This window comes from Pollachius pollachius, assembly GCF_949987615.1.
Source record: "Pollachius pollachius genome assembly, chromosome: 16".
NCBI classification, from domain to species: Eukaryota; Metazoa; Chordata; class Actinopteri; order Gadiformes; family Gadidae; genus Pollachius; species Pollachius pollachius.
This window is the reverse complement of record NC_136949.1, coordinates 2,177,534-2,190,033: the sequence shown is the minus strand read 5'-3', so window position 1 is coordinate 2,190,033 and position 12,500 is coordinate 2,177,534. Positions and strand designations below refer to the sequence as shown.

Sequence of the window (12,500 nt, the reverse complement as noted above, 5' to 3'; positions counted from 1 at the left end):
ACCTCAAACCTTCTATTGTTCCCCGAGTCCCTCTAATGCACGACCGTACCCTAACCCGAACCCCAAGCCCTCACCTCACCCTGACCCCAAACCCTTACCAGACCCTAACCCCTAACCCCTATCTGACCCTAACCCCAGACCCTAACCCCTAATCCCTACCTGACACTAACCCCAGACCCTAACCCCTAACCCCTACCTGACCCTAACCCCTAACCCCTACCTTACCCTAACCCCTAACCCCTACCTGACCCTAACCCCTAACCCCTACCTGACCCTAACCCCTAACCCCTACCTGACCCTAACCCCTAATCCGTACCTGACCCTAACCCCTAATACCTACCTGAACCTAACCCCTAACCCCTACCTATCCCTGACTCCAAACCCTTACCTGAACCCTAACCCTTACCAGACCCTAACCTCAGACCCTAACCCTTACCAGACCCTAACCCCAGACCCTAGCCCCTACCTGACCCTAACCCCCTACTGGAACCCCAGCCCGCTGCCCCCCCGAGGGCACCAGGGACTCCCCAGACCCTCGAAGGTCTCTGAGCCAAACAGAACACCAACATGTGGGAGTGCTAAACATTTGTTGCTCTTAGAGTGAACTCTGATGATACTTGATACGTGGGTACACTCAGTCTCCGGTAAACCGTTCATTCTGACTGTTTATTTGTTGGAGAGTATTTACACGTCTTTTTGTGATTATTTAAGGTATTGAAATGATGGTGAACGTTGTAAATGATGAACTGTCACGTAATGTATGTTTGAAGGGGCTATGTTTTTATTGACCAGCTAACGAGCTAACAGATATCATACATAAAGACTAAATGAGTGTGTAAATGACTAGCCAACAAGCTAACAAGCTAACAGCCATCTTTTGTGTTTTAAATGACCATCTAACAAGCTAACTGCGATTACGTCTGTTCTAAACGCCTAACCAACAAGCTAACTGGGACCATGTCTGTATTAGACGTCAAGCAAACGAGCTAACAGTAACCGTGTTTGCTTTAGACGGCTAACCAACAAGCTAACTGGAGCCATGTATGTGTTGAATGACGAGCTAACACGCTAACGGCCGCTGTGCGCTCCCTCCTAGCTACCGAGTGTTCCGACGGCCGCGCTACAGGGTCGCCTACAAGATGGTGACCGAGATGGAGTGGAAGTGTTGTCATGGTTACACGGGGGACGACTGCTGCGACGCGACGACGGTCGTCACGGACACCAAGGTCATCGCGGTCCACCCCCCCGTCCGGCCGACCGGCCCCCACGGCGGCTGCGAGCAGGGTGGAGGGGGTGGAGGGGGTGGAGGGGACGGTACGAAGGCTTTACCTCCCGTATCGGGGCGCTGCGACAGGGGTCAGGGGTTTGACTCCCAGCTGAAAGGTTTCGGGTTCGATCCCCGAGGGTCCCAGTGTGCCAGTAGGTAGATGTCTGAGGTCTTTGTTCTGAGCTGCTTGCCGTCTCACCTCGGCCCTCTGCAGGCGACGGCCAGAAGGTCCGACAGCTGGAGGAGAAGATCAGGGGCCTCACCAAGGACCTCCACACCATGCAGACCACCCTCACCTCCGTCACCTCCACCCTGTAGGTTCCTTCCTCCATCTCCATGGTTAGCTTGTTAGCTGGTTGAGCCATGAGCTGCACTATTTAAGTTTTTCTTTAAAAAAGGGTATGAGAGGTTAACCCAGGGTTAGGTAGGACGCACAACCCTGGGTTAACAATACAGCACATGGACAGCACATCTATAGCACATGAACAGCACATGAACAGTAGATGAACATAAAATGAACATTAGATGAACAGCACATGAATGGCACATGAGCGGCACATGAACAGCACATGAGCAGTCGTGAACAAAACATGTACAGTACATGAACATAAGATGAACGGAAAAAAAAGAACATGAATAGCACATGAACAGCACATGAACAGCACATGAATAGCACATGAATAGCACATGAACAGCACATGAACAGCACATGAACGGTACATGAACAGCACATGAACGGTACATGAACAGCACATGAACAGCGCATGAACAGCAAATGAACAGCACATGAACAGCACATGAACGGCACATGAACAGAACATGAACAGCGCATGAAGGTGTGGTTCTGCTCCTTGTAGATCCGGGCTGACAGGGGTGGGGGTCCCGGCAGATGCAGGTCAGCCCCCCATGAAGGAGACCATCCACCACATCCAGAACCGGTTGGACCAGCTGTCCAACCGCAGCCAGGTGCCCCCCCCCTTACACACCCTCTCATCCCCCCCTCACCCTCTCATCCTCACACCTTCCTTTACACTTCATCCATCCATCAATATACCCTTCTATACACAAGTCTTCCCATTCATCCATTCACTCATCCTTCCTTCTATTCAATCAATCCTGACTCCAGATCCACGACCAGACGCTGCTCCACATCAACCACCGGATACAGGAGGGGGGGAACGCGGTGGACGGGTCCCCGAAGGGACCCCTCCCCCCCGGGGGGAAGCTCCACACCCTGAAGGAGGAGATCCTCACCCAGCTTGAGGGACGCGTGACGCTGTCCTGCTCCTCCTGTCAGGTCCGTGGTACCCTGTAACTGTAGCCTACTACTGCACCCTGCTGTACCTTACAGTACCCCACTGTAGCCTAGAGAACCCTGCTGTAACCTAGAGAACCCCGCTGTAACCTAGAGAACCCTGCTGTAACCTAGAGAACCCTGCTGTAACCTAGAGGACCCTGCTGTAACCTAGAGAACCCTGCTGTAACCTAGAGAATCCTGCTGTAACCTAGAGAACCCCACTATAGCCTAGAGAACCCTGCTGTAACCTAGAGGACCCTGCTGTAACCTAGAGGACCCTGCTGTAACCTAGAGGACCCTGCTGTAACCTAGAGAACCCTGCTGTAACCTAGAGAACCCTGCTGTAACCTAGAGAACCCTGCTGTAACCTAGAGGACCCTGCTGTAACCTAGAGGACCCTGCTGTAACCTAGAGAACCCTGCTGTAACCTAGAGGACCCTGCTGTAACCTAGAGGACCCTGCTGTATTACAGTACCCTGCTGTACCTTACAGTACCCTATTGTACTCTACAGTACCCCACTGTAACCTAGAGGACCCTACTGTATGACAGTACCCTGCTGTACCCTACAGAACCCTACAGAACCCCACTGTAGACTAGAGAACTCTACTGTATGACAGTACCCTGCTGTACCCTACAGAACCCTGCAGAACCCTGCAGAACCCAACTACAGCACCCTACTGTACCCTGCTGTACCCTACAGAACCCTAGATTACCCTTCAGCATTTAGATGGTGTTATTATGACGATGAAGGCCTCATAAGACTTTAGGTCTTTCTGACCTTCCTGAATCCTACCTCCCATAGCCGTAGAGTCCTGCTCAGAGTCCAGAGTTCCTCTCAAGGTTCTCCTCAGGGTTCTCCTCAGGGTTCTCCTCAGGGTTCTCCTCACCCCTGGTCCCCCTCCTTCTCCTCAGGCCGGGGTGGAGGACCTGCGCCAACAGCAGAAGACGGACCAGGACCGGATCCGCTCCCTGGAGAAGCTCCTGGAGGACCTGAGGCGGAGCGAGGAGACGGCCCGCCGGGAGACGGAGCGCTCCTCCGCCTGCTGCTCCACTCTGGAGGACCTGGGGGCCCGGCTGGCCTCCGTGGAGCTCCGCCTGGGCTCCACCTCCGCCGCCTACGACGTCCTCAAGGGGCGCCTGGACAAGGAGCTGTCGGGGGTGGGCGGCGACGGGAAGGGGCGGGTCACGGAGGATCGGCTGAGCGGGCGGCTGCGGGAGGTGGAGAAGAGGCTCAACACCACGGTGAGGAAGGCGGAGCAGCGCTGCTCCAACACGGGCAGCAACATGAAGGAGGTGGTGCAGCGCGAGGTCTCCCAGCTGCGCAGCGTCGTGCTCGGCCTCCTGGACGACCACGCCTTCAGGATCGGGAAGGTGGAGCTGGACCTGACGGTGCTGGGAGACACCGTCACCGCCCACAGCGGCCGCCTGAGCCGGCTGGAGAACGCCACCGCCCTCCTGGAGGCGGGGCTGGCCGTCGCGGCCAACGCCTGCTCCGAGGCGTGCGGCCCCGACGCCGGCGACGGGGCGACGGAGGACGCGGTGAAGACCCTGCAGTGGAGGGTGGAGTCCAACCAGGACGACCTCCGGCGGTTCGACACGCGGCTGAGGGACCTGTCGGTGTCCGGGGACTCCCTGAAGGACCGGGTCACCGGCCTGGGGGAGGACCTCAGGAGGATCCAGGGGGTGACGGGGGCGGGCGGGGAGCGCTTCAACCGCGTGCTGACGGAGGTGGAGACGCTGGGCCGCGACGTGGCCCGCTGCGCCGTCTGCCGCACGGTGGAGGGCGACCTCCGGGCGTTCTCCAACGCCACCGGCGCCGCCCTGGCCCGCTGCGGGGAGGGGCTGGAGGACCTGCGGCGGCGGCTGGACACGGACGGCTCCGCCTGCTCCCAGGTGTGCTCCACCCTGCAGGAGGAGGTGGGGCGGCTGAGGGAGGAGGTGGAGGCGTACGGCCGGCGCTGCGACGACGGCCTGGGGGACCTGAGGGAGGAGCTCGCCAACCAGACGGCACGGCTGGACGGGGCGCTGGGCGAGACGGGCAGGGCGATTGCCACCCTGAACGGGTCCCTGCAGAGCGCCCGCCGGACGCTGCAGCAGCACGGCGGCGCCCTGCTGGACCTCAGCTCCGCCAGCGACGACATCATCGCCGACGTAAGGAACGCGGTCCTGAGAGTCCACCTTAAACCAGTCTTTAGATAGTAGAGTTAGAGTGCTGCTGGGCTAGAGGAACTCTCCCAGTGACCTAGAGGACGGGTGTTAGAGCGTCCTTCATGTGGTGCAGTACTAGCCTGGCTATTACCCCACCAGGCTCAGTCCTAGATCGCACGTTGGTCTGGGGAAGCGGCCGTCGTTTTCTTCAGCACAAGAGCCGTGATCAACGGGCCCTAGTTCAACCGACTCTGTACGCGATTTGGCTGCTTGCCGTCGCTTCCCTGTCGTCATTGTGTTAAACCAGCCAATAGCGCGCCAGGGGGAAAAGCCAGCTTGGTGATTGGCTTCCGCCAAAACATATCGGAAGCAGAAAGAAATGTATTGCTCTTCTCCAGACCCTTCTGCAGGGCGGACTCAAATCGCCGGAAGAATGGGCGGGGCTACCCAGTCTAGTGCAGTACAGAACCAGGGTGATAACATCTGGGAACATGAATGAGTTTTCATTTTAAAGGTGGCGTGTTATAACACCAGGCGTGTGTGTGGTTAGCCGTTTTGAAAATCGGCCTCTTCTGACGTCACAAGTGGGCGTGTCCACCTAGATGTGTTCTGGATAGGTCAGTCTACCAGCCCACCCAGTGGACTGTATTAAATGTTGCTCATCTACCCATCATACATCTAGTTGTACACGCCCCCTTGTGATGTCAGAAGAGGCTGATTTTCAAAACGGCTCGCAACGGCTGACCACACACACACCGGGTGGTACAACACGTCGCCCTTAATGAAAGTGCATCGTGTTTAGCTACCTTCAGTGTGTCTCATGTGTAGCAAAGCAGACCAAATCACAGACCCCCCCCTGATGCACCCCCCTGACCCGTTCTGCTGGGGCCCCCCGCAGGTCAACTCCATCCAGGGGGAGCTCCAGGACCACCTGGAGGACTCTGGCCAGCGGTTCGGGGGCCTGGACCTCCTTTTGACTGAGCTGCGCAGCAACGTGCTGACGGAGGTGGCCGCCTGCCGGAGCTCCGGCGAGGGCCTGGAGCGCCGTCTGGCCCAGCTGGAGGCCCTGGGGGGCCGTCTGGACGCCGTCTCCGTCGGGCTGCGCAGCGTCAAGACCGGACTGAACCGCCACGTCTCGGGGCTCTGGCGCCACCTGGGCGGCCTCAACGTCACCGTGACGACGCAGGGCGGGGCCATCCAGGACCTGGAGCAGGTGCAGCTGGTGGAGGTCCGCTCCAGGGTGGGGGTCCTGAACACCACCCTGCTGAACCTCACCCAGGAGTTCCGCCGCTTCTCCACCCAGGACTTCATGGGTGAGTCAAGGGGGGAGGGATGGGGGGGGGGGGGTAGAGAGGGAGGAGGGATGGGAGAGAGGGAGGCAAGGTTAAGGATGAGGAGAGGAGGAAAGGAGGAGAGGAGGAGAGGAGGAGGGGAGATGGGAGACATACTTGGGCTGTCTGGGAGATGAACTGAGGAGAGGAGTAGAGGAGTAGAGGAGGGGAGGAGGAGAGGAGGAGGAGAAGAGGAGAGGAGGAGGAGAGGAGGAGGAGGAGAGGAGATGGGAGACATACTTGGGCTGTCTGGGAGATGAACTGAGGAGAGCAGTAGAGGAGTAGAGGAGGGGAGGAGGAGAGGAGGAGGAGGAGAGGAGGGGAGGAGGAGGAGAAGAGGAGGAGGAGAGGAGGAGAGGAGATGGGAGACATACTTGGGCTGTCTGGGAGATCTCCTTTTTTTTTAGAGCAGTAGAGGAGTAGAGGAGGGGAGGAGGAGAGGAGGAGGAGGAGAGGAGGAGAGGAGATGGGAGACAGATTGGGGCTGTCTGGGAGATGAACTGAGGAGCGCTGGCTTCTGTCCCTGACGAGAGATGGCTACTATCTCAGGATCCTCTCAGCCTCCCTCCTGCTCCTTGCAAGTCCCTGGAGGGAGGACGTTGTTCGGGGGGATGCGGTCTCCCACCCCGGGGTCCGTCTGGTGTGCACAGGGGCCGCGGGACAGCGCCGACTGAGACACTGCAAATATTTGGTGATGCATTTTTGACAAAAGGAAAATAATGCGAAGGGACTAATGAACTCATGAAGAGGCCGTGACTACAAACAGACGAGTGGTAGATAAGCAAACCACAGCTGAGGCGATGCAGGGGCTGTCAGGGGCCTGTCAGGGGCCGGTCAGGGGCCGGTCAGGGGCCAGTCAGGGGCCAGTCTGGAACAAGTATTTGCCAGAGCTTAACATTCTGGGTCAAGGGCCCGGGACGTCTTGGGAACCATCGCTTTTACTGAAAGAAACCTCATTTATGGGTAGGGGCTTCTAGGTAGGGGACTCTAGGTAGTGCCTCTAGGGGCCTTTAGGTAGAGGCCCCTGGGTAGGGGCCCCTGGGTAGGGGCCACTAGGGGCCTCTAGGGGCCTTTAGGTAGAGGCCCCTGGGGAGGGGCCTGCAGGTAGGGGCCTCTAGGGGCCACAAGGAGCCTCTAGGTAGGGGCCCCTGGGTAGGGGCCACTAGGGGCCTCTAGGGGCCTCTAGGTAGAGGCCTCTAGGTAGGGGCCTACAGGTAGGGCCTCTAGGGGCCACAAGGAGGCTCTAGGTAGGGGCCCCTGGGTAGGGGCCACTAGTGACCTCTAGCTAGGTCCCGGTGTTCTCACGGGTCTTCTCACCAGGGGGTCTCTTGTGCTCCAGGTCCAGAAGGGCTTCCAGGTCTGCAAGGAGAGCGCGGGGAGCCGGGCTCCCAGGGGCCGCAAGGGCCCGAGGGGAAGGAGGGCCCCGAGGGACGAGCGGGGGGCCAGGGGCTGGTGGGGCCCCCAGGTAACTGAACCCAGACCTCACTCACTCTAACACTACTAGCGGTTCTCTGGGCATCTACACACTGGTTCAATGAGCATGTTGAAGCTGTCGTACGAATAAAGTGTATTGTTACCATTACTATTATCTTTAGTGATAGTAGTAGTAGTACTAGTAGTAGCAGTAGTATGGTGGTAGTATTAGTAGTAGAAGTATAGAAGTAGTGTATTCATACTAGTATTGTAGTAGTAGTAGTATAGAAGTATTATCATAATTACTTGTAGTACTTGGTGAAGTGGTAGTATGCTAACATTCTCCTCTCCTCCCTCCAGGTCTCCAAGGAGAAGAGGGTAGGTCTCCTCCTCATTATCACTCCTCCTAGAGGAGCAGAGATTAACATTAAGTGGTTTTCAGCCTTGGCGTCATCATGGTTAAGCGACTTCCTGTTCCCGGCGGGTCACTTCCTGTCCCCAGGTGCGGCGGGCTCCGACGCGGCCGTGCCCCGCCTCTCCTTCTCGGCGGCGCTGACCCGCAGCATGGCGAGGTCCGGGACCATCGTGTTCAACAAGGTGCTGGTCAACGACCAGCTCGCCTACAACCCCAGCACAGGTGGGTCCCCCTGGTCGCCGCGGTGACCGCCGCATGGCGCCCGTCGCCGTAGTGACCGTTGCGTAGTAGTCTCCGCCGTGGTAAGCTCCGCGGTGGAAACTGTCGCCATGGTAGCTGTTAACCGTGTTAACAGTCGTCATGGCCTACGTCACCGCGCTCGCTGTAGTCGCGGTTACCGTTGTCGTGGTTACCGTTGTCGTGGTTACCGTTGTCGTGGTCACCATCCTCTGGGCAGGCAGTACCTCTCTGAGCCTCTGTTCTGAGCCTCTGTTCTGGAGTGTTCTGAGCCTCTGTTCTGAGCCTGTGTTCTGAGCCTGTGTTCTGAGCCTCTGATCTGAGCCTCTGCTCTGAGCCTCTGTTCTGAGCCTCTGTTCTGAGCCTGTGTTCTGAGCCTCTGTTCTGAGCCTGTGTTCTGAGCCTCTGTTCTGATCCTCTGTTCTGAGCGCTCTGCAGGTATTCCTGGCATGTGGGGACCTGAACACTGAGCGGTAGCGCTGGGTCCCCGAGCAGAGACAGGCCGCTCAGGGATTACTGTTCAGGATATTAGCCCCGGGAGGCTTTAGTAAAATAACAACTCCCTCAGAAAGGTCCCTTGAATGGTCGGCCTTGTGGCCTGGAAATACTGGACTGTCAAGTAAGATCTTGAGAATCTGAGGCAGTTTAAGATCTACCCTCTTATCTAGAATCACCCATATAGTACATTCTTATTGATCCCATCCGTCTGTACTACTTTTAAATCACTAGTGAAAAAATCTTGGTCTGACTATTCTCTTCATCCTCCTCCTCCCCCTCCTCCTCTCATCTCCTCCTCTCCTCCTCTCTCCTCCCCTCCCCCCTCCTCTCCTCTCCTCCATCTCTCTCCTCCTCTCATCTCCCCCTGCTCCTCTCCTCCTCTCCCCTTCCTCTCCTCCTCCCCCTACCCCTCTCATCTCCTCCTTTCCCATTCCTCTCCTCCTCCCCCTCTTCTCTCCTCCCCTCTCCTCTCCTCCCCTCTCCGCTCCTCTCCTCCTCCTCTCCCCTTCCTTTCCTCCTCCCCCTCTCCTCTCCTCTCTCCCCTCCTCTCCTCCTCTCTCCTCTCCCCCCCCCCCCCCCTCTCCTCCCCCTCCCTCCTCTCAGGGTACTTCACCGCTCCCGTCAGGGGGAGGTACTACTTCAGCGCCACGCTGACCGGCCATAAGAACGTGAAGCTGGAGGCGGTGCTGTCGCGGTCCGGGCGGGGCGTGGCCCGCGGCGACTCGGCCGGGTACCAGCCCGAGGGCCTGGAGAAGCCCCCCGCCGAGGCGCCCCACCTGCCGGGGGCGCTGGCCGTGTTCAGCCTGGTGCTCCCCCTGGAGGCCGGGGAGACGGTGTGCGTCGACCTGGTGACGGGGCGGCTAGCCCACGCCTCCGAGCCCCTCACCCTCTTCTCCGGGACGCTGCTCTACGAGACCCCCTGATGGGCCCGCGCCCCCGGAGCGCTGCAGTATCGGACGCTCCCATTGGTCAGAGAGCGTTAGCTCCTCCCCTCTTCGTTCGTTACCCTGCCGGCCCTCCTGATAGGTGGAGGGGTTTGTTTGTGAGTGGTCCGTCTGCTGCACTGAGAGAGCGAGCGATTGGCTGGAGACTCTAATGAGGAAGATTATGATGAGGATGATGATGGTGTCGCTTACTCCATCTTGGAAGAAGATCAACCCTCCAGCGTTTCTGTTCCACATGTTTATTTTAATCCACGTTGTCTGCTTACAGCCTCATGCTCTAATGTCGTCACATATCTGAAGGTTTCCACCTCTCCTCCTCCTCCTCTCCCCCTCTCCTCCTCCTCCTCCTCTCCCCCTCTCCTCCTCCTCTCCCCCCTCTCCTCCTCCCCCTCTCCTCCTCCTCCTCCTCTCCCCCTCTCCTCCTCCTCTCCCCCCTCTCCTCCTCCCCCTCTCCTCCTCCTCCTCCTCTCCCCCCCCCTCCTCCTCCTCTCCCCCTCTCCTCCTCCCCCTCTCCCCCCTCTCCTCCTCCCCCTCTCCTCCTCCTCCTCCTCCTCTCCCCCCTCTCCTCCTCCTCCTCTCCTCCTCCTCCTCTCCCCCCTCTCCTCCTCCCCCTCTCCCCCCTCTCCTCCCCCTCTCCTCCCCCTCTCCTCCTCCTCCTCTCCTCCTCCTCCTCCTCTCCTCTCCCCTTACCCCCCTCCACTCCTCCATCACTCTTAATGTTTAGATGTTTTAGTGTATTATATATGTTAGTTATTATTATGACCCTAGGCCCGGCCTTTAGAGGAGTTTGTGAAGACCCTGGCTGCTCTCTAAAGCGCTGACTCCAGCACTGTTGTACCAGACCACAGAACACGTCATACAGGAACGCACAGAGACCCCTGTCCAGACCGCCGCTCCGGAGAACAGCGCTCTGAGGAACCACGGCTCTGAAGAACCACGGCTCTGAACCACACGAAGGCAGCGGTGGCCAAACACACCACAGGAATCTGAACGAGGTTCAACCACCGCTCCGAAGAACATTCTCAGGCTCCCCAAGGACAGAGGAGGGGAGGAGGAGGAGGAGGAGGAGGAGGAGGAGGAGGAGAGGAGATAAGAATGAAAGGGTCTTTCTGTGGATGCGGAGGCAGGGTCTTCAGCTCGGTGGACGATGAGGCGATGAGATGTGGGGAGGAGAGGAGATAAGACCGCCGGAACGTTCCCCTGAGAACACACACACATGGTTATACACACACACACACACACACACACATGGTTATACACACACACACACACACACATGGTTATACACACACACACACATGGTTATACACACACACACACACACACGGTTACACACGCACACACACACACACAATTACAAATGCACACACACTCACACAAACACATGACTACACACACATGTACTTACAAACGCACACACACAAACACACATAATTACACATTCACATACACACACACTTCATTACACACATACACACATACATAAATAAATAAAAACACACGCACACACACACACACACACAATTACAAATGCACGTACACTCACACAGACACATGACTACACACACGTACTTACAAACGCACACAAACGCACACACACAAACACACATAATTACACATTCACATACACACACACACTTCATTACACACATACATAAATAAATAAACACACACACACATATAATTACACACACTGTGCCTAAATAATAGCATTGTACTAATATTATTCTTCTGAAAGCCATGTACCAGCAACAGGAATGTAAATATTATTGAACTTTATTGATGTACGTTTTTTAAGAGCTACCACTGGTATATATATGATATGATATATAGTATATGTGTGCTACACGAATACACACGTTTATCTCACCGCCCTGAACTCGTCTGGTGATTTTTTCAACTTTTCGCTGAATCGGCGATTCAGTTTCCCGCCACAGCGTCGTGATGTCAGTGTTTCCACGAGCTGAACCGACGGTAGTCCGGCGTCATTTACGGTTTGTAGGTCTGCCCAAAACACACACTTAAAACCACGCACACACGCACGCGCACATAGAACCACAAACACAAGAAAAACGCACACACACACGCCCACATACACTCATACACACATCAAAACACATCCACAGATACAAAAATGTGACACACACACACGCACACGCACTGACACGCACACACACACACACACACACGCCTTACCGTTTGTAGCGCCGCTCTCTAGCGACGCCCTGTGGTCGTGAGGCTGAAATGCAGACCGACGGACAACCAGCTTCCGGGTGTCGGAGGCGGTGGAGGTGGAACCGCTTACCCTGCAGAGCGCTGCCGCACCGCGGTGCTTTTAGCCGTCATTCCGCGCTCCATGCAGCCCGCCTTTCTGCTGTCACTCACCCGGACTAAGTCCTCCCGAGAGACCGTGTAACCGATCTCCGTGCCGTGCCGGTCAAGTGCACACAGCCGGTAATTCTACCTATTGAAGAATTTAAAGTAGTACTTAATAGTAGGCCTAGTCGTTGTGTGTGTGAGTGCGTGTGAGTGTGAGCGTGAGCGTGAGCGTGTGCGTGTGCGTGTGTGTGTGTGTGTGTGTGTGACTGATGCGCATCCGGTTGCCTTGGAGATGTGTGTGTGGCCGCAAGTGAAACCAAGTCCAGGTCGAACTTTGCTTGGAAAGTCCAGAGCTAGCGAAACGCGGCGGATTTGACCTGAGATCGGCCAGGCGGAACCGCGCGAGGTAAGATAGTTATTATAACCTTGATGATTAATTAACCCTCAGTGTTTTCATGAGGTGTGGCCGATAGAATCGGAGACGTTTTGTGTTAGTTAGGTGTTTTAGTTACTTCTTCGTTTCCTTCAGATATCCGAACCTATTCAAGCGTATGCGATATAAGGCGCAGTAAGGCAATACTAATCCAGAATAATACATGTATGGTATGTACGGGTCTACATAGTATATTT

At 56.6% G+C, this 12,500-nt stretch overlaps 3 protein-coding genes across 3 annotated transcripts in view; all 3 read left to right on the top strand.

Moving 5' to 3' along the window:
• LOC307088326 (EMILIN-1-A-like) overlaps positions 1-1,427 on the top strand; it is a gene marked incomplete at its 3' end in the record, with an annotated part of 4,090 nt that extends 2,663 nt beyond the window's left edge. Inside the window, exon 2 of the mRNA XM_079754178.1 lies at positions 1,097-1,427. Within this exon, the coding sequence (XP_079610304.1) occupies positions 1,097-1,427 (331 nt within the window). The remainder of the gene's footprint in view (positions 1-1,096) is intronic.
• Positions 1,428-1,444: 17 nt separating this feature from the next.
• emilin1a (elastin microfibril interfacer 1a) lies at positions 1,445-10,044 on the top strand. The gene is made up of 9 exons (XM_079753618.1): positions 1,445-1,581; positions 2,125-2,233; positions 2,394-2,564; positions 3,478-4,716; positions 5,612-6,026; positions 7,384-7,509; positions 7,818-7,835; positions 7,960-8,094; positions 9,211-10,044. Exons 1-9 carry the CDS (start codon positions 1,547-1,549, stop codon positions 9,528-9,530), a joined length of 2,568 nt encoding a protein of 855 aa, XP_079609744.1. The 5' UTR covers positions 1,445-1,546; the 3' UTR covers positions 9,531-10,044.
• A 2,126-nt stretch (positions 10,045-12,170) lies between these two features.
• The window catches only part of ankef1a (ankyrin repeat and EF-hand domain containing 1a), an 8,501-nt gene continuing 8,171 nt past the window's right edge, over positions 12,171-12,500 (top strand). Inside the window, exon 1 of the mRNA XM_079754176.1 lies at positions 12,171-12,276. The gene's annotated coding sequence lies outside the window, so the exon portion shown is untranslated. The remainder of the gene's footprint in view (positions 12,277-12,500) is intronic.

Coding starts and splice junctions, on each gene's coding strand:
- emilin1a (XM_079753618.1), top strand. CDS start 1,547: ATGCAGACCACCCTCACCTCCGTCACCTCCACCCT. Junction 1,582..2,124: donor ACCTCCGTCACCTCCACCCT/GTAGGTTCCTTC, acceptor TGCTCCTTGTAG/ATCCGGGCTGACAGGGGTGG. Junction 6,027..7,383: donor CTCCACCCAGGACTTCATGG/GTGAGTCAAGGG, acceptor CTTGTGCTCCAG/GTCCAGAAGGGCTTCCAGGT.